Source organism: Carcharodon carcharias, chromosome 16, assembly GCF_017639515.1.
Source record: "Carcharodon carcharias isolate sCarCar2 chromosome 16, sCarCar2.pri, whole genome shotgun sequence".
In the NCBI taxonomy this organism is placed as follows: Eukaryota; Metazoa; Chordata; class Chondrichthyes; order Lamniformes; family Lamnidae; genus Carcharodon; species Carcharodon carcharias.
The window spans coordinates 116,655,708-116,675,936 of record NC_054482.1 but is presented as its reverse complement, the minus strand read 5'-3'; the positions used below and the strand labels follow the sequence as shown (position 1 = coordinate 116,675,936).

General features: G+C 46.9%; 1 protein-coding gene across 1 annotated transcript in view; it reads left to right on the top strand.

The window, feature by feature from the left end:
* msh4 (mutS homolog 4) overlaps window positions 1-20,229 on the top strand; it is a 108,141-nt gene that overhangs the window by 39,210 nt on the left and 48,702 nt on the right. Inside the window, exons 8-9 of the mRNA XM_041207852.1 lie at window positions 6,246-6,313; window positions 8,165-8,239. Coding sequence (XP_041063786.1) covers window positions 6,246-6,313; window positions 8,165-8,239 — 143 coding nt within the window. The remainder of the gene's footprint in view (window positions 1-6,245; window positions 6,314-8,164; window positions 8,240-20,229) is intronic.

The following is a 20,229-nucleotide window of genomic DNA, read 5'->3' as shown; positions in this document are numbered from 1 at the left end:
AGCACCCTGAGGATTATTTAGCAAATGTTCTCCAGTCGCAGAATCACATCAAATATTGTACAGTATGTTTTGAGTTTTGCAAGCCCGGGCTGGTTGGATACGCACTGTACCTTGCCTGTTGCAAACAGTAGAAGGGTCATGCTTTTTGAGGCAAGAAGGCCCAAAGAGACGGCTGAAGGTCTGTAACTCTTTGCTATGGGCATGTGAAGCACTAGTGTGCTGTTGACAGCTGAGTTGGTGAGATAGAATGCTTGGAAGACAGCTTGTATACCTGTGGTGACCCAGGGAGAGTTCAAAACCTGGAGGTGAACCCTTGTGGAAGGTGTCTGAGAGGAAGTGTTGGTTTGAGAAAAGATTCCAAGGCAAGTCCTTCGAGAGTGGAATTTGGAAACCCTCGTGTGAGAGACGGAGTTCAGTGAGACTGGCTGGCTCACAGTGTGACAAACGTCTGGAGGGAGTTGATGAGAGATTCATAGCATCTGGTTGAGATGGCATCTGTCACTTGGTTTCAGAGTGTGTTGCCAGTTGGGTTACCTAGACTGTGTCCTTAAAAATCTGTATATACCTGTAAAGGTATAGTTGTGGATGAAGGAGTGTTGTAATATAATCTTTTCTTGTTTAGTAAATGTTTTACACTTTTGTTAAAAATTCATTAGTTGACTTTGGCGATCTGTTCAGTAGCCCCTCTCCATGTATCTAAACAAACAAATAAAAGTTAGGATCCATCAAGCTGTGTTCCACCCTGGGACCGTGCTTGTCCTGTGGTAACCTCAGCTGAGGATCATAATAGGAGAGATGCATATTCCACCACAGGGTCCTTAATAGAGCAGACTATTGGCGTCCTAAAGATGCGTTCCCAATGTTTAGACCGGTCAGACGAGGTTCTTCAGTACTCACCACAGAGGGTCCCGCATCATTATGGTTTGCTGCACCCTGCACAACCTAGTGCTGCAAAGGGGGATCTGTTGCCCGACGGAGACATTGAGGAGCTGGATGTCTCCTTGGACGAGGAGACTTGGAAGAGAATGTTTCCTGAAGAGGGCGAGTATTCAGACGAGCCACATGAGGATGCCATTGCTTGGGTATGACGGAGCAGACAGCCTCATAGCTACAAGATTCCAGGAGGAATAAAGTGCAGACAGGTTTTCACAATCGAAGTTCTCTTCAGCCTTCGATGCAGGGGACACAACAACACCATCATTCTCAGCATGACCATTTCAGGAAAGGTCATAAATCTCAAAATGATCCTGGAAGCAGCATAAGTCACCTGCCCTAATGGTGGGCTCTTCTTTGGAAGGCATAGCAACCTTGGCAATATATGGTGCTGTGGAATGTGATTAGTACTCCAATAGCATACCTCCTTAAGCAACACCACATAGTGCAGTCCTTTCAACTATGGTGTCAACTGGTCAGTGGGCATGGCAGCTTTTAGTGGTTGAAATGTCAATGCACACATGGATGCAAACATGTCAGTATGACACCAGTTTAGCAAGGCGGAGCAAACAGAAAGAACATTCGTCAATGATTTAGCGCTTGACTATCTCAAGAGGGAGCAGCATCCGGAGAACATCATCTCTCTGAATGCCAGCTGTCTGGATGAATAATGCAGAGGCATCATCTTGCTACTGAGCAGCAAAAGGCCTTCAGACATTGGGACGCAGTGACTTCTTACTCTTTGTCATGCACGCAAAGCTGTGAGTTTTCTTTGCATTGTCCTCATAGACAGTGCCTCACCAGGACCATGGTTTGATTGTTACAAACACTAAAGACCCTGCATTTGTTGAAAGCTTGCCAAGTTTCTGGCCTGGATGACCTTGGCATTGGGGAGAAACGTGCTCCAGTCAGTATTGACGCAGAGGTCAATGACAACTTCTTCCCTTCATAGACCCTGCTAAGGACTTAGGAAATGTGCAAAAGCATCACTTACCTCAACATTATCCAACTCACAAAGGCCATTCCTTTCTGTGTACCCTAAGTCATGAGTGTACAATCATTCAATGAATTCCATATCGAGTTGCAAGTAGTGCCTTTACAGATTGGTGATGTGAAGTACCGGTAGGCAGCTGTTCAGGAGCAAAGCAGGATACTTACAGGTCAGGAGGCAGCTTCATCAAAAATTAAGCTGGTCAGTCTGATTTGGGTGGTGGTTAAATTATAGGAAACAATTCTGAGAGACAGGATAAACTGTCACTTAGAAAGGCACAGATTGATCAGGGATAGTCAGCATGGTTTTAGGGGAAGATCGTGTCAGGAAACAAAGGGTAATGGTCGATGGGTGTTTTTGCGCATGGAAAATGGTTTCCAGTGGTGTTGCACAGGGCTCATTGTTGGGAGGGCCTTGCTGTTTGTTGTATATATTAATGATTTAGTCTTGAATGTGAGAGGCATGATTGGGAAATTTGCAGATGACACAAAAATTGGCTGTATAGTTGATAGCGAAGAGGATAGCTGTTGACTCCAGCATCATATAAATGTGTTGAGTGGGCGGAGAAGTGGCAAATGGAATTTAATCGGGAAAAGTGTGAGGTCCTGCATTTGGGGAGGACAAACAAAGCAAGGGAGTACTCAATAAACAGGAAGTTATTGAGAGGGGTTGAGGAAGTGGGAGACTTTGGAGTGCATGTTCACAGGTGAGAATTAATGTAACTGAGGAACCAGGTGGAGTTCATTGGCAGTGGGGAGAGAGGGGTGGGTAGGTATATTTTTGACCCTTGATTGAACGCGGGACCTTGAATCACATCGATTAGCTATTCAAACCCAATTAATCCGACTCGGAATCGGATTAATGCAAAATATATTTACAAAAGTGCATGTACAATGAATGAACACCCATGCCACCAGTGTGCATTCAAAACTTCTTAATTTTTCTAACCCTAATGCTACGTCTAGGTGCAGCCCTGACATCTCCAGCAGAGATGGAGACAGCCTGCTGACTGCTTATGCCCTTTTGTCTGAGGTGACTTCAGCAGGCATCCTTTGGTGGGCCTTCTAAGGGACTGCTCTGGCACCCTCCTCAGCCTGTCCAGTTGGAGTTGATGGGGTCACTGGCAGAGAGGAGTTGGAGCAGCGAAATGTCCTGGGTGGATGGCCCTGGGGTACCTGGCTTGTGCTCCTACTCTCTTTGGATTCTTGATGGCCCCATCTGACTCTTTGAGGAGATGGGGCACCTAGAGAGAGGTCAAGGTTCCTCCTCCCACTCTCACCTAGCTAATGCTTGAACGCACCCATGTCTAGAACAATGATGTGCAGTCCGAGCACAAATCCAGCAGAAACTCCTGGATCTGGGTCTCTGAGGCGGCCGCCACCTTTCCAATGGAGACTTTGATGTGCTTGCTGTGATCCTAGAAGCTCATCATTGGACTCTAACTCAACAGGGGCCTGGTCCCCAGCAGCCCTCTGAGTGTCAGGGGCATTGGCTGTCATTGCCTCCGTCAGCTGTGGATCCGTGTCGGTGAGCTGATCACCAGATTGTGAACCAAGCCTACTCTAGAACTAGATCCCCATGAGGTGTGTGTGTGCGCGCTGGTGGAGGTGCAGGTGAACACAGTGATGGTTCTTCAATAGATGTTTGGTCTGCCTCCTTATCTGAGGTGGTCTGGGAACTCGGGTTGAGTCATCTGCCTTTTCTTACTAGTACTAGAATAGAGAGAAGAGAGAATAGTGATTAACTAGGCAAGCTCCTACATTATAGATCACTCAAAATCATTGTCCATATGTGGTTGATGTATACAGGATGCATCCTTACTGGCTTGTTCGGGGATATTAATGTCGCCTTCCCTGCAGGAACAATCCCTGTCCTCTCCAGCCAACTCTGCTGTCTGTTCTTCCTAGGGGAAGAGTGTCCTCAGCTCCGGGGTTCCATCTGTCGGTCTTGGCTCTCTCCCTTTTGTAATGGGAAATCTTGTTGTGCATGAAGACGGATACCGTGAGCACGTGGTTCAGAAGCCCTCCCCAGTATGGGATTAAGACATGGTTTGTGCAGGATCTTACCTGAGATTGTGATCTTGAAGTGGCTGGCAGACATTCAGTGCTGATGTCCCATCTGCTGGTAGGGTGTGAAATCCCTGTGGGCTCTAACCCTTAGAGTACCTGATGCCCTTATGAGAGTGTGAGTTTGGAGCGAGTAGAAGTTGTGTTTACCCTGGCAGAGTGGAGCAGATCATTCAGCATTTTTCTGCACCACAGGGCGGTCCTTTTTTTCCCCCATGGGTGCTAATGTCCCCATTGATCACCTCCCTGGTGTTAGTACTGTCCACATCTGTGTCCATCTCTGAGTGTTCGCTGGCAGAGTCCCTACAGGGCTTTGAGTTCACCTGCAACATGTCAATTATCCCAGCTTGGAGTGATCTCGAACATTGTCCTTTACAATGCACAGATGTGAGGGCCAGCTGAGCCTGCAAGATCAGCCATGTCCCATAGAGTGGTGAGTATAACACTGGACTCTGTGTTCAATAAAGAGTCAGTCAAAAAACACATCATCAATTCTTCCACAACAAAGAAGTATCCTCAAATTCCCTGTAACTATCAATGTGTGCCAGTACATTTGGCTCTCGACAAATAACAATGATACACATATGAATAAAATAAAACCTATGTAATGTGAAATATCTACAAGTGAAATTTAAATTTGAAAAGCACCCATGCCACCTTTGAGCTCTTAAATAAATCTATGTTAATGGCAATGGAGTTGGTTAGGATAGTTCTGGCCATGATGAAGAGCCTTCATTTTTGTTCAGGAGAATATTTTATAGCCCGCCTGTATCTGCTGAATTGTCAGCTGACAGTGGGTTTCACCACTGAAAAGCTTCCCCCAATGCATGATTGCATGTATCTCTGTGCACGCTGCTGGCAATTCAAATTTTAATTGTAATTCCGTGGGAACCAGCGAGAAAAAAAGAGTGTGGATATGGAGCCCACTTCCTTTTCTGCCATCAAGAACAGCATGCCATGGTTAAAACTCCACCCTAGTGCTAGGCCCTTCTTGCAGCTGAAGGCCTGTTCTGTGGTGAGTGACATACAGATTCATACAATGGACTTGTGTGGTCAAAATTAGGGCAGTGGGTGTATCGTCAGCCAGTAGAGATGTGTGACATCAGGATAGCACTGCTTCATGACGTGCAGGGGATACACGAGCGGGCAGCCTTCTCAAGATGGCGTGATCTGTGCTAGAAATGGTTGCTGGTGCAGCATGGACCCTTCTGGAGTGGGATCAGCTTCCATAACACTGCCTTCAGTGGCGCCACAGAGAAGAAATTCACAACTGTGTTCTGAAGAGAAACATCTTCATTATTTCCGCATTCTCTGTTTTCTGAGAAAATAACCAGAGTGAAACAGTAAAGAGCTTGGCATAGACCAGTAACAGTGATAAATTTTCTGCCTCTTTGAGGGGGTGATGTGGCTTAGAGAGTGGCATCTCACTATTGGTACCTGGGCTCCAGTCCAGCCTTGCGGGAGGATGCTGAAAGACTCCTCTTGTTCAGTGGTGGTAAGAGCCCTATAATGAAATGCACTTGGCACTTCCTCGAGCCAGTTTCTCATGGGCACGAGACCATAGCAGAAAACTGCCTGTAATTGGCCGTCACACTCAAGGGTACAGGATTGTGGGTAGAGGAACTGGGGGAAGAATACTTCATGTTCTATGAGGCCAGAGTTGAGGAGTATTGATAGAGACATGTGTTTGCTTTTCCTGTTTCTAACATGGAAGTGATCCTGATAACATTTATACAGTGTCTTTTGTAGGAATTTTTAAAAAAACCTAGAAGCACGTATCAAGAACGCTATCAAAAATAGTTTGACACCAAGTCACATGAGGAGACGTTAGGACAGTTGGTCAAAGTGGTAGATTTTAAGGAGGGTCTTGAAGGAAGAGAGAAAGGTGGAGAGATTTAGGGAGGGAATTCCAGAACTTAGGGCCTTGGTACAAGAAGATACGGCCACCAATGTTGGGCAAAGGAAGATGAAGGAGTGCAGGGAACTCAGATAATTGTAGAGCTGGTGAAGACTACAAAGATAGGGAGAGAGTGAGCCTTGGAGGGATTCAAGCACAAGGATGAAAATTTTAAATTCCATGTAAAATATCCTCTTCTACAGATAGTGTTTTTCTCCTTTGGGATAGCAGTTGTTTATGTGAGAGAGACTGCTTTCTCGACATTAACATGCAAGCTTAATGTTATTTGTTGGCATTGTGATTGTGTTCCAATGATGCATGTATAAATTATCTGTATCCTTGTGCTTTATCTCTGCAGTGATTTCACGGTTCTTGGACACTGACCAGCTTCTGTCTGTCCTAGTGCAGATTCCAAAGCAAGACACTGTATGTTTCCTATATTATTTTCATTAAACTATTTGAGATTTTTTTTCCTATGGAAAGACTGGAGAATGGCCAATGTTGTTGCATTAAGAAAGATGGCAGGGATAATCCAGGAAATTACAGGCCGGTGAGCCTTACGTCAGTGGTAGGGAAATTATTGGAGAAGATTATTCGTGACAGGATTTACTACCATTTGGAAGCAAATGGGCGTATTAGTGAGAGGCAGCATGGTTTTGTGAAAGGGAGGTCGTGTCTCACTAATTTGATCGAGATTTTCGAGGAAGTGACAAAGATGATCGACGATGGAAAGGCAGTGGATGTTATCTACATGGATTTCAGTAAGGCCTTTGACAAGGTCCCTCATGGCAGACTGGTACAGAAGGTAAAGTCGCATGGGATCAGAGGTGAGCTGGCAAGATGGATACAGAATTGGCTTGGTTATAGAAGACAGAGGGTAGCAGTGGAAGGGTGCTTTTCTGAATGGAGAGCTATGACTAGTGGTGTTCTGCAGGGATCAGTGCTGGGACCTTTGCTGTTTGTAGTATATGTAAATGATTTGGAGGAAAATGTAACTGTTATAATTAGTAAGTTTGCAGATGACACGAAGGTTGCAGGAGTTGCAGATAGTGAAGAGGATTGTCAAAGGATACAACGGGATATAGATCGGTTGGAGACTTGGGCTGAGAAATGGCAGATGGAGTTTAATCCGGACAAATGCGAGGTAATGCATTTTGGAAGGTCTAATACAGGCAGGAATTATACAGTAAATTATACAGAACCCTTAAGGGCATCGACGGGCAGAGGGATCTGGGTGTATAGATCCACAGGTCACTGAAAGTAGCAACGTAGCTGGATAAGGTAGTCAGGAAGGCATATGGCAGGCTTGCCTTCATTGGCAGGGGTATTTACTAGGATGCTGCCTGGTGTAGAGGTTAATGGCTATGAGGAGAGGTTGGAGAAACTCAGATTGTTCTCACTGGAGCGACGGAGATTGAGGGGCAACTTGATAGAAGTTTACAAAATTATGAGTGGCATGGACAGAGTAGATAGTCAGAAGCTTTTTCCTAGGGTGGAAGAGTCAATTACTAGGGGACATAGATTTAAGGTGAGAGGAGAAAACTTTAGAGGAGATGTGCGGGGCAAGTTTTTTTACGCAGAGGGTAGTGAGTGTCTGGAATTCGCTGCCAGAGGAAGTGGTGGAAGCAGGTACGATAGTGGTGTTTAAGAGGCAGCTTGACAAATACATGAATAGGATGGGAATAGAAGGATACGGACCCCAGAAGTGCAAAATGTTTTAGTTGATGGGCAATATGATCGACGCAGGTTTGGAGGGCCGAGGGGCCTGTTCCTGTGCTGTACTTTTCTTTGTTCTTTGTTCTATATGTGCATAGTTTTAATAAAGATTATCATGCACCCAGCTGTCCACTTCTCTGCCTAAAAGCAGGTCCTGTGATTATTTAGCCATAATGCATGACAAAGCGTTGTGATTTTTTTTACCATGGGTAAGATGAGGAGGCAGGCTCTGAGTCTGCCTCAGCTGGAACAGGGATTGAACTTTGAGCTAGAAAAGGGATTGAACTTTGAGCTGTTGGTGTTAATCTGACCCACATGCTAGCCATGTGCACTCCATCAAAATACAGACCTTAAAGGTTTGAAAGATTAACTCTCTAATATGGATCATGTCATATTGCCCCCTACAGTCCTTGAGTGTAAATTCTTTTTGGTTTTAATGTAGATAAATCTTCCAGGCATATTTGATTTAGAATTTGTGTTCCTTTAAGTAAATGATTCTCAATTAATTCTAGTTGTTTCTAAGTGATGGCAATTACAGAATATCTTGTATTTATTTATCAGGTACAGGCAGCTGAATCCAAGATCACAAATTTAATTTACCTGAAACATACATTGGAGTTGGTGGAACCACTGCAGGTACGGTATAGAGCAAGCGTGTAGGTGAAGTGGGTGCCCATCCAAGCAAGATTCTGTATTGGCAGTGTAATGAATTTATTGATAGGAAATAAGTAAATATCATTATTTTTCACGGTGGTACACAGAAATAAGCAAAAATAAAATAATGCAAATGCTAGAATCGGAAATAAAAAGAAAAAATGCTGGATTACTTCACTCAAACAATTGTGAATCTTTGGAATTGTCTACCTCAGAGGGTTGTGGATGCTCCATCGTTAAATACATTTAAGGCAGGGTTAGATATTTTTGGTGTCTCGGAATTAAGGGATATGGGGAGCAGGTGGGAAATTGAGTTGAAAGCCAAGATCAGCCATGATTGATTATATTAAATGATACAGCAGGCTCGATGGGCAGCGTGGTCTACTCTTGCTCTTATTTCATGTGTTTTTGTGATACACTCAAGAGGTCAAGCAACATTTGTGGAGAGAAAAACAGATGAAAGGTTTTGATGATATGTCACAGACCTGAAATGTTGAGTGGAATTTTCCATTTTGGAGACCAAGTGTGGTACTGGGTGGGTTTCAGTGTGCATTTCCCACTGGGTGGCGGACTCCGAACTTGCACCTGATTTCATGCTCGGAAGCTAAATAATTATGTATCGGTGACTAGTTCTTGAATCACCTGGTTGGGTGGGCATTGATTCGTCTGCCTCGCTGTTACTAATGGGGTTGAAGGTCCGGGCGCCATATTTAAACACCACCCGAGCACACACATTCACTCTCTCCAGCCCATCTTTGTGCAGGAAACTTCTTCATATGGCTGCACCCAAGAAAAAAGGCCTTCATCTGTGAAGTCCACCAACATTAGGATGTCCTTTACCCAGGGGATGGTTCCAGGAGGTGCACCAGTCTCACCTCACCAGCCTGGAAGGCGATTTAAGTGGGGGGTCAGCCCGCCTAAGGAACACCATCCAGGAGCTCTCTTTAAGTTTGAGGAAGATGCCGTCAAGTTAGACAGGATAAAAGAGCGCGAGGAGAGCGGCGGAGACACAATAAAAGAGCGCGAGGAGAGCGGAGACACAGGATAAAAGAGCGCAAGGAGAGTGGAGACACAGGATAAAAGAGCGCAAGGAGAGGGGAGACACAGGATAAAAGAGGGCGAGGAGAGCGGAGACACAGGATAAAAGAGCGTGAGGAGAGCGGAGACACAGGATAAAAGCACGGGGAGAGTGGAGACACAGGATAAAAGAGCGCGAGGAGAACGGAGACACAGGATAAAAGAGCGCGAGGAGAGCGGCGGAGACACAGGATAAAAGAGCACGAGGAGAGCGGAGACAGGATAAAAGCGTGAGGAGAGCGGAGTCACAGGATAAAAGTGCGAGGAGAGCGGAGACACAGGATAAAAGAGCGCGAGGAGAGCGGAGACACAGGATAAAAGAGTGCGAGGAGAGCGGAGACACAGGAAAAAAGAGCGTGAGGAGAGCGGAGACACAGGATAAAAGAGGGCGAGGAGAGCGGCGGAGGCACAGGATATAAGAGCGTGAGGAGAGCGGTGGAGACACAGGATAAAAGAGCGCGAGGAGAGCGGAGACACAGGATAAAAGCGTGAGGAGAGCAGAGACACAGGATAAAAGAGTGCGAGGAGAACGGAGACACAGGATAAAAGAGCGCGAGGAGAGCGGCGGAGACACAGAATAAAAGAGCACGAGGAGAGCGGAGACACAGGATAAAAGAGCGCGAGGAGAGTGGAGACACAGGATAAAAGAGCGCGAGGAGAGTGGAGACACAGGATAAAAGAGCACGAGGAGAACGGAGACACAGGATAAAAGATCGCGAGGAGAGCGGCGGAGACACAGGATAAAAGCACAAGGAGAGCGGAGACACAGGATAAAAGCGTGATGAGAGCGGAGACACAGGATAAAAGAGCGTGAGGAGAGCGGAGACACAGGATAAAAGAGGGCGAGGAGAGCGACGGAGGCACAGGATAAAAGAGCGTGAGGAGAACAGCGGAGACACAGGATAAAAGAGCGCCAAGAGAGCGGAGACACAGGATAAAAGAGCGTGAGGAGAGCGGAGACACGGGATAAAAGAGCGCGAGGAGAGCGGAGACACAGGATAAAAGAGCGCGAGGAGAGCGGCGGAGGCACAGGATAAAAGAGCACGAGGGGAGCGGAGACACAGGATAAAAGCGCGAGGAGAGCAGAGACACAGGATAAAAGAGCGTGAGGAGAGCAGCGGAGGCACAGGATAAAAGAGCGTGAGGAGAGTGACGGAGACACAGGATAAAAGAGCGCGAGGAGAGCGGAGACACAGGATGAAAGAGCGTGAGGAGAGTGGAGACACAGGATAAAAGAGCGCGAGGAGAGCGGAGACACAGGATAAAAGTGCAAGGAGAGCAGAGACACAGGATAAAAGAGCGCAAGGAGAGCGGCAGAGATGCAGGATAAAAGAGTGTGGGGAGAGCGGAGACAGGATAAAAGAACGCGAGGAGAGCGGAGACACAGGATAAAAGAGCAAGAGGAGAACGGAGATACAGGATAAAAGAGCACGAGGAGAGCGGAGACACAGGATAAAAGAGTGTGAGGAGAGCGACGGAGACACAGGATAAAAGAGCGCAAGGAGAGCGGCGGAGACGCAGGATAAAAGAGTGTGAGGAGAGCGGAGACACAGGATAAAAGAGCGCGAGGACAGCGGAGACACAGGATAAAAGAGCAAGAGGAGAATGGAGATACAGGATAAAAGAGCACGAGGAGAGCGGAGACACAGGATAAAAGAGCGTGAGGAGAGCGGTGGGGACACAGGATAAAAGAGCGTTAGGAGAGCGGCGGGGACACAGGATAAAAGAGCATGTGGAGAGCAGAGACACAGGATAAAAGAGCAAGAGGAGAGCGGAGACACAGGATATAAGAGCACGAGGGGAGCGGAGACACAGGATAAAAGCACGAGGAAAGCGGAGACACAGGATAAAAGAGCGCGAGGAGAGCGGAGACAGGATAAAAGCGCGAGGAGAGCGGAGACACAGGATAAAAGCGCGAGGAGAGCAGAGACACAGGATAAAAGAGCGCGAGGAGAGCGGAGACACAGGATAAAAGAGCACGAGGAGAGCGGTGGAGACACAGGATAAAAGAGCACGAGGAGAGCAGCGGAGACACAGGATAAAAGAGCGCGAGGAGAGCGGAGACACAGGATAAAAGAGCGCGAGGAGAGCGGAGACACAGGATAAAAGCGCAAGGAGAGCGGTGGAGACACAGGATAAAAGAGCACGAGGAGAGCAGCGGAGACACAGGATAAAAGTGAAAAAGTGACGTCACAGGAAAGCTGTGACCTGATTGGTTAGTAGGAAATCTGCACCAAATTTGAATTAAAACACTGCAAAGCTAATTAATAAGTGAATTATCTAAGTCGAGATGGCTGGGCAGGTGATGTGCTGTAGCTGTATGATGTGGGATCTGGCAGATCCCATTGCGAGCCGCAGTGACCATATCTGTGGCAAGCGTTGGTTGCTGGAGGAACTCCGGCTCAAAATGATGGGCTGGAGTCCGAGCTCCGGCCGCTGCGGCACATCCGGGAGAGGGAGAGTTACCTGGACCCTTTGTTTCAGGAGGCGGTCACACCCAGGAGATTAAGTACCTCAAATTTGGTCAGTGGTCAGGGTCAGCAGGGTGTGACTGCAAGTGAGGCAGGTAGAGGGATCCTGTGTTCAGGAACAGAGGAACCTCAGCTCTTGACATTGTCCAACAGGTACGAGGTACTTGCTCCCTGTGTGGATGAGGAAGAGGGCTGTAGGGAGGATGAACCAGCTGACCACAGCACCGTGACACAGGAGGCCATTCAAGAGGTGGGAGCAAAAATACAAGTGGTAGTTGTAGGGGATTCTATAATTAGAGAAATTGATAGCTTCCTTTGTAAGCAGGATTGAGAGTCCTGCACGGTATGTTGCCTGCTCAGTTGCAGGGTGAGGGACATCTCTGACCGGCTTGAAAGGATTTTTGGAGAGGGAGGGGTAGGGTCCAGTTGTTGTGGTCCACATTGGGACAAATAACAGGTAAGACTAGGAAAGAAGACCTGTTTGGAGATTATTAGGAACTAGGAACGAAATTAAAGAACAGGTCCTCAAGGGTTATAATCTCCGGATTACTACCTGAGCCATGTTCAAATTGGCATAGGGACGTGAGAATAAGGGAAGTAAACACGTAGCTAAAGGAGTGGTGTGGAAAAGAGGGGTTCCATTTCATGGGGCACTGGCATTCAGTATTGGAACAGGAGGGATCTGTACTGTTGGGGTGGTCTCCATCTGAACCGATCTGGGACCATTGTTCTAGCGAAAAGGGTAAATAGGGTGGTCAATAGGACTTTAAACGAGAAAGTGAGGGGGAAGGGAAGGGTAAAACTCCAAGAAGTATGACTAACGGGAAACAAAGCAGCAGGTTAGCGTGTGAGGGGTGGGGGGGGGGGGGTGCAGGGTGGGTGGGGGGTGGATTCAACTTCATGGAAAATTATGAAAAAACTGAAAAGGAAGGACAGCCCAGGAGAGGCTATTAAAGTCTCCAGAACACAAAATAGGACAGAATGTTTGGAAAGGGCTAGGAATCTAACTTCAAGCACATCAGATAAAGGGACAACAATGAGAAGGGGGATGGGAAATACAGGACTGAAGGTGTTGTATCTGAATGCACACAGTATACGAAATAAGGTAAATGAGCTTGTGGCGCAGATTGAAATTGGCAGGTATGATGTGGTGGGCATCACGCAGACATGGCTGCAGGGGGATCAGAACTGGGAGCTAAATATCCAAGGATATACATCCTATCTAAAAGATAGGCAGGTTGGCAGAGGGGATGGGGTTGCTTTGTTAGTAAGAAATGAAATTAAATCGATAGCAAGAAATGATGTAGGGTCAGATGATGTAGAATCTATGTGGGTAGAATTGAGAAACCGCAAAGGTAAAAAAACCATAATGGGAGTTATGTTCAGGCCTCCGAACAGTAGTCAGGATGTGGGCCACAAGATACACCAGGAGATAGAAAAGGTGTGTAAGAAAGGCAAGGTTACAGTGATCGTGGGGGATTTCAATAGGCAGGTAGACTGGGAAAATCAGGTTGATAGTGGATCCCAAGAAAAGGAATTTATGGAATGTCTACGAGATGGCTTTTTGGAGCAGCTTGTGGTGGAGCCCACTAGGGAACAGGCAATTCTAGATTTAGTGATGTGTAGTGAGGCAGATTTGATAAGAGAGATTAAGGTGAAGGAACCCTTAGGAGGAAGTGACCATAATATGATAGAATTTACCCTGCAATTTGAGAGGAAAACGCTGGAATCAGATGGAACGGTATTACAGTTGAATAAAGGCAACTACAGAGGCATGAGAGAGGAGCTGGCCAGAATTGACTGGGAGATGAGCCTAGCAGGAAAGACAGTGGAACAGCAATGGCAGGAGTTTCTGGGAGTAATTTGAGAGACACAGCAAAAATTCATCCCTAGGAAGAAGAAGCATTCTAAAGGGAGGATGAGGCAACCATGGCTGACAAGGGAAGTCAGGGACAACATAAAAGCTAAAGAGAAAGCATACAATGCGGTGAAGAGCAGTGGGAAACCAGGGGATTGGGAAGCTTACAAAGACCAACAGAAGACAACTAAAAAAGAAATAAGGAGGGAGAAGATTAAACATGATTGTAAACTAGCCAGTAATATAAAAGAAGATTGCAAGAGTTTTTTTAGATATATAAAGGGTAAGAGAAAGGCAAAAGTGGATATTGGGCTGTTGGAAAATGACGCGGGAGAAGTAGTGGGGAACAAAGAAATGGCGGAGGAACTTTGCATCAGTCTTCACGGTGGAAGGCATGAGTAACATCCCCAAAGTTCAAGAGATTCAGGGGAGCAGAGGTGAGTATGGTGGCCATTACCAAGGAGAAGGTGTTAGGAAAACTGAAAGGTCTGAAGGTGGATAAATCACCTGGACCAGTTGGATTACACCCCAGAGTTCTGAAGGAGATAGCTGAAGAGATAATGGAGGCGTTAATGGTGATCTTTCAGGAATCAATGGAGTCAGGGAGGGTCCCAGAGGACTGGAAACTCGCTAATGTAACTCCCCTGTTTAAGAAGGGAGTGAGGCAAAAGACGGGAAATTACAGGCCGATTAGCCTGACCTCAGTCGTTTGTAAGATTTTAGAGTCCATTATTAAGAATGAGATTTCAGAATACTTGGAAGTGCATGGTAAAATCGGGCAAAGTCAGCATGGTTTCATCAAGGGGAGGTCATGGCTGACAAATCTGTTTGAATTCTTTGAGGAGGTAACGAGTAGGTTAGACAAAGGAGAGCCAATGGATGTTATCTACTTGGACTTTCAGAAGGCCTTTGACAAGGTGCCGCACAGGAGGCTGCTCAGTAAGATAAGAGCCCATGGCGTTAGAGGTAAGATACGAGCGTGGATAGAAAATTGGCTGTCTGGCAGGAGGCAGAGAATGGGGATAAGGGGGTCCTTTTCAGGATGGTGGCCGGTGACTATTGGAGTTCCGCAGGGGTCAGTGTTGGGACCACAACTTTTCACTTTATACATTAATGATCTAGATGAAAGAACTTAGGGCATTCTGGCTAAGTTTGCAGATGATACAAAGATAGGTGGAGGGACAGGTAGTATTGAGGAGACGGGGAGGCAGCAGAAGGATCTGGACAGGTTAGGAGAATGGGCAAAGCAGTGGCAGATGGAATACAACGTGGGGAAGTGTGAGGCCATGCGCTTTGGTAGGAAGAATAGAGGCATAGACTATTTTCTAAAGGGGAGAGAATTCAGAAATCTGGAGTGCAAAGGGACTTGGGAGTCCTAGTCCAGGATTCTCTTAAGGTTAACTTGCAGGTTGAGTCGGTAGTTAGGAAGGCAAATGTAATGTTGGCATTTATTTCGAGAGGACTAGAATATAAAAGCAGGGATGTGCTGCTGAGGCTTTATAAGGCTCTGGTCAGACCACATTTAGAATATTGTGAGCAATTTTGGGCCTTGTATCTCCGGAAGAATGTGCTGGCCCTGGAGGGGGTCCAGAGGAGGTTCACGAGAATGATCTCAGGAATGAAAGGCTTAACATATGAGGAACGCTTGAGGACTCTGGGTCTATACTCGATGGAGCTTAGAAGGATGTGGGGCTATCTGATTGAAATTTACAGAATACTGAAAGGCCTGGATAGAGTGGGCATGGGGAAGATGTTTCCATTAGTAGGAGAGACTAGGACCCGAGGCCACAGCCTCAGAGTGAAGGGAAGACCTTTTAGAACAGAGATGAGGAGAAACTTCTTTAGCCAGAGGGTGGTGAATCTATGGAATTCATTGCCACAGAAGGCTGTGAAGGCTAGGTCATTGAGGGTATTTAAGACCGAGATAGATAGGTTCTTGACTGGTAAGGGGATCAAAGTTTACGGGGAGAAGGCGGGAGAATGGAGTTGAGAAACTAATCAGCCATGAATGAATGGCAGAGCAGAGTCGATGGGCCGAATGGCCTAATTTCTGCTCCTATGTCTTATGGTCTAAGTTGGCAGGAGAGGACAGAGATCGCTCTTGTCGTGAAGGCGACATTGGCCACTCCTGCGAGCATTATGGATGAGCCCTCCATGAGTTAATCACAGTGAGTGACATGCAATGTTGTAATCAGCCTGTTCATGAATTAAATGTACTTTCTCTCTCTTACAGGCATCAGCAGGTCCAGACAGACCAGCATAGGCAACATAAATCCCAGTCCCAAGGCCACTTCAGAGGGGGATGATGAGGATCCATTTGAAGAAGACCTGTCACTGTGTTCAACTGCATCCCCCACCAGTGCAGAAACACACCCCAGTGTGTCATAGTTCTAGATTAGGCTTGGGGTCATTTTCTGGAGAACACCTCACAGACACATCTCCACAGCAGTTGGTGTTACTGACAGCCCAGGTGTCTGGCACTCGGAGGACTGCTGGAGATCAGGCACTTGTTGAGTCTGAGTCAGATGATGAGCCTCTGGAAACGGCCATCTCCAACATCCTAGACATGCAACGACAGGCAGCAGAAAATCAGGTAGAGTTGCCAGAGGCAGTCCAGACTAGAGCGAAGGATGCCGGAATCCCTCTGCGTTCTGCCTGATGTCTTCAACATGTGAGCGGTATGGGAAAGATGGTGGTTGCCTTGGAGATTTTGATCCAGCAGATCCTGCTAGATGTGTGCTTGGACCTGCACTCCATCGCTATAGGAATTGGTGGGATCCATCAGTGGCTGGGTTTGAGAGGCGCGGGGCACCTTGACCTCCCTCCAGGAGCCCCTTCATCTCAGGGAGTCAGCCAGGGGCCCTCGGGCCCTTACAGGAAGGAGGACCAGCAGCTGAAGACCCTGGGATCATCCACCCAGGTGATTCCAAGAGTATCCATTCGATCCCAATCCCCTCTGTGACTCCATCACCTCCAACTGCATAGGCTGAGGAGGGTGCACCTGCCCCACAGCTGGAGACCCAAAGCAGGCCGGGGCCCTCCAGGTCTCAGCTCTCTAGAGGACACCCGCCAATGTCATCAAAGGCAACAGTGTAGCAGTCAGCAGGCTGCCTCCACCTTTGCTGCGGATGTCGGGGATGCACCAAGGCATAGTGGTTGGGTTAGAAAAATTAAGAAACTTTGACATCACTTCTGGGTCATGGGTATTTATTCACTGTATACATCATGCACCTTTGTAAATACATTTGCTGTTCATGAGAATGGTCTCTTCATTTGAAAGTGTTGTGTATACGTATCTATGTGCCCTCTTATTGTGAGAGTGAGCCATGCTCCCACTCAGTGATCACCGCCCTTTTAGAGCCTCACATGATGTGTAGCTAACTCATGATAGTTACTTGACTCGTGTTATGTCAGGGAGATGTGTCAAACTCTTTACTGGAAGTGTTTGCAAAATGTGTTAGTAATTTCTACTCCTTACAAGACAACATGACGTTAGGTGTGCTCAATAGCCTTGGAGGGTTAGCTGTAATTGTTTCTCAAAATGAGATGGCTGTCTTCTTTGGTAGTGCCAAACACAAGAGCTGCAGCCATGATTGTCCAACCATGCATGCATCTCAGTGTCTGCTAAAAGTTTCTCATTGAGGTAGTGACAACTGCATCAAGTCCTTTGACGCAGTGTTTGCTCTGTTGTACTGAATTTCAATTCCCAGAACGCATGAATACAGGGTTCGCTGCTGACCTTTCCAAAGATTAGGGCCTGGTGAATCATGAGAGTTGAAGTGCAAGTCTGAATGCTGAACTTGCTCTCGATGTTGCTGATTGTGAAGGTCTTTCAGTGCACTGGCATGGCACTAAGGGACAGAACGAATGTGGCCGTGTCCCATTGCCTGCACCTTATTCCTCCTGGAATCTTGTGGCTATCAGTGTGACACGGACACCTCTTCCCCATCATGTTTCTTCGATGGCATCCTCACGTGGAAGCTGACCTGCATCTCCCAGTTCAAGTTTCTGTCCTTCCTGCTCTTAATTGTCCGAGGATCTCTTGGCCTCCTCCATGTCTCCCTCTGACAAGGAATCCCCCCCGCCTTTGAAGAGCCAGGTTGTGAACGCGCAACAGACAGTGATTATGTGGGACACCCTCTGTGAAGAGTACTGCAGATCCCCACCTGAGTGGCCCAAAAATCGGAAACTCATCTTCAGGATGCCAGTGATCTGCCCGATGATGGATCATGTTGAGCTATGCACCACGTTGTTTCTCTCCTCTGAGGTACTCTGAGGATGACGCAGGGGTGTCATGAGCAACTGTTTGACCAGGTACCCCAAAGCAGCCAGCCCTGTAATTGCTTTACTTTGCATACAAAGCCCATTTAATTAATGTGTGAACTCTCCTTTGGATTGTCAGATCATGACCTCACCCATCTGCTCTTACTTCCATTGATCTATAGTATGCTGTGATTGGATGGTCTTCTTATCAGCACCTCACACTTTTTGATCACAAAAGCTTCAATTTATTGTTGCAGCACCTGAAACTGACTCTAGCACCAGTACCACCCAACGCTTATTAACCCTATGTTGGCTCCAAGTTGCTTTCTCAATGTATTCCGACTATTCATCCTGTTTCATTACACTGCACATAAACCATCCAAAATAACAATCTACCATTTTCCTATGATCGCACATGGCCTTCTCTTAAATGATTCAAGTATATCAATCCTCAGGCACCTTTCCTGAGAACTTATTAGCCTCTGTTGCAACAAAATATTCCTGAACTTTGGCCTAGACTATCTTTTTGCAAAAGGAAGAGCCTTTCGTGACCTCAGGACGTTCCAAAGCGTTTCATAGCCAATGAAGTACTTTGATTCATGACCCAGAGCCACAGTTTCCATCACCTTTTGTGTTTTTTTAAATTCTTTGTTGGGATGAGAGTGACACTGGAAAAGCCAGCATTTATTGACCATCCCTAATTGCCCTTGAGAAGCTGGTGGTGAGCTGCCTACTTAAACTGCTGCAGTCCATATGGTGAAGGTACACCCACAGTGCTGTTAGGAAGGGAGCTACAGGATTTTGACCCAGCGACAGTGAAGGAACGGCGATATATTTCCAAGTCAGGATGGTGAGTGACTTGGAGGGGAACTTCGAGGTGCTGGTAGTCCCATGAATCTGCTGCCCTTGTCCTTCTAGATGGTAGTGGTCGTGGGTTTGGAAGGTGCTGTCTCAGGAGCCTTGGTGAATTTCTGTAGTGCATCTTGTAGATGGTATACTGCTGCTACTGTGTGTCGGTGGTGGAGGGAGTGAATGTTTGTGGATGTGGTGTCAATCAAGCAGGCTGCTTTGTCCTGGACGGTGTCAAATTTCTTGAGTGTTGTGGGAGCTGCACTCATCCAGGCAAGTAGGAAGTATTCCATCACATTCCCGACTTGTAGATAGTGGACAGGCTTTGGGGAGTCAAGAGGTGAGTTACTCGTTGCAGGATTCCTAGCCTCTGACTCGCTCTTGTAGCCACAGTATTTATATGGCTGGTCCAGTTCAATTTCTGGTCGTAACCCCCAGGATGTTGAGAGTGGAGGATTCAATGATGGTAATGCCGTTGAATGTCAAGGGGCGATGGTTAGATTTTCTCTTGTTGGAGATGATAATTGCCTGGCACTTGTGTGGTGTGAATGTTACTTGCCACTTGTCTGGATATTGACCAGGTCTTGCTGCATTTGGACATGGACTGCTTCAGCATCTGAGGAGTCGTGAATGGTGATGAACATTGTGCAATCACCAGCGAACATCCCCATTTCTGACCTTATGGTGGAAGGAAGGTCATTGATGAAGATGGTTGGGCCCAGGACACTACCTGAGGAACTCCTGCAGTGATGTCCTGGAGCTGAGATGACTGACCTCCAACAACCACAACCATCTTCCTTTGTGTTAGGCATGGCTCCAACCAGTGGAGAGTTTTCTCTCCAATTTCAATTAACTACAGTTTTCAATACTATTGCCGGAATATTGTCAGGGCCCACAGCCTTTGCAGTATTCAGTGCCTTCAGCCGTTTCTTGGTATCACGTGGAGTGAATCAGATTGGCTGGAGATCTGCTGTGGACCTCCGGAGGCAGCTGAGATGGCTTATCCATTTGGCACTTCTGGCTGAAGGTTGTAGCAAATGCTTCAGTCTCATCTTTTGCACTGACATGCTGGGCTCCCCCATCACTGAGGATGAAGATATTTGTGGAGCCTCTGCTCCAGCAAGTTGTTTAATTGTCCACGACCATTCACCACTGGATATGGCAGGATTGAAGAGCTTAGTTCTGATCCGTTGGTTGTGGGATTGCTTAGATCTGTCTTTCACTTGCTGCTTATGTTGTTTGGCATGCAAGTAGTCCTGTGTTATAGCTTTACCAGGTTGACACCTCATTTTTAGGTGTGCCTGGTTCTGCTCCTGGCATGCCCTCCTGCACTCTTCATTGAACCAGGGTTGATCCCCTGGCTTGATGGTAATGGTAGAGTGGGGGATATGTCCGGCTATGGGTTATAGATTGTGTTCAAGTACAATTTTGCTGCTGGCCCACAGGGCCTCATG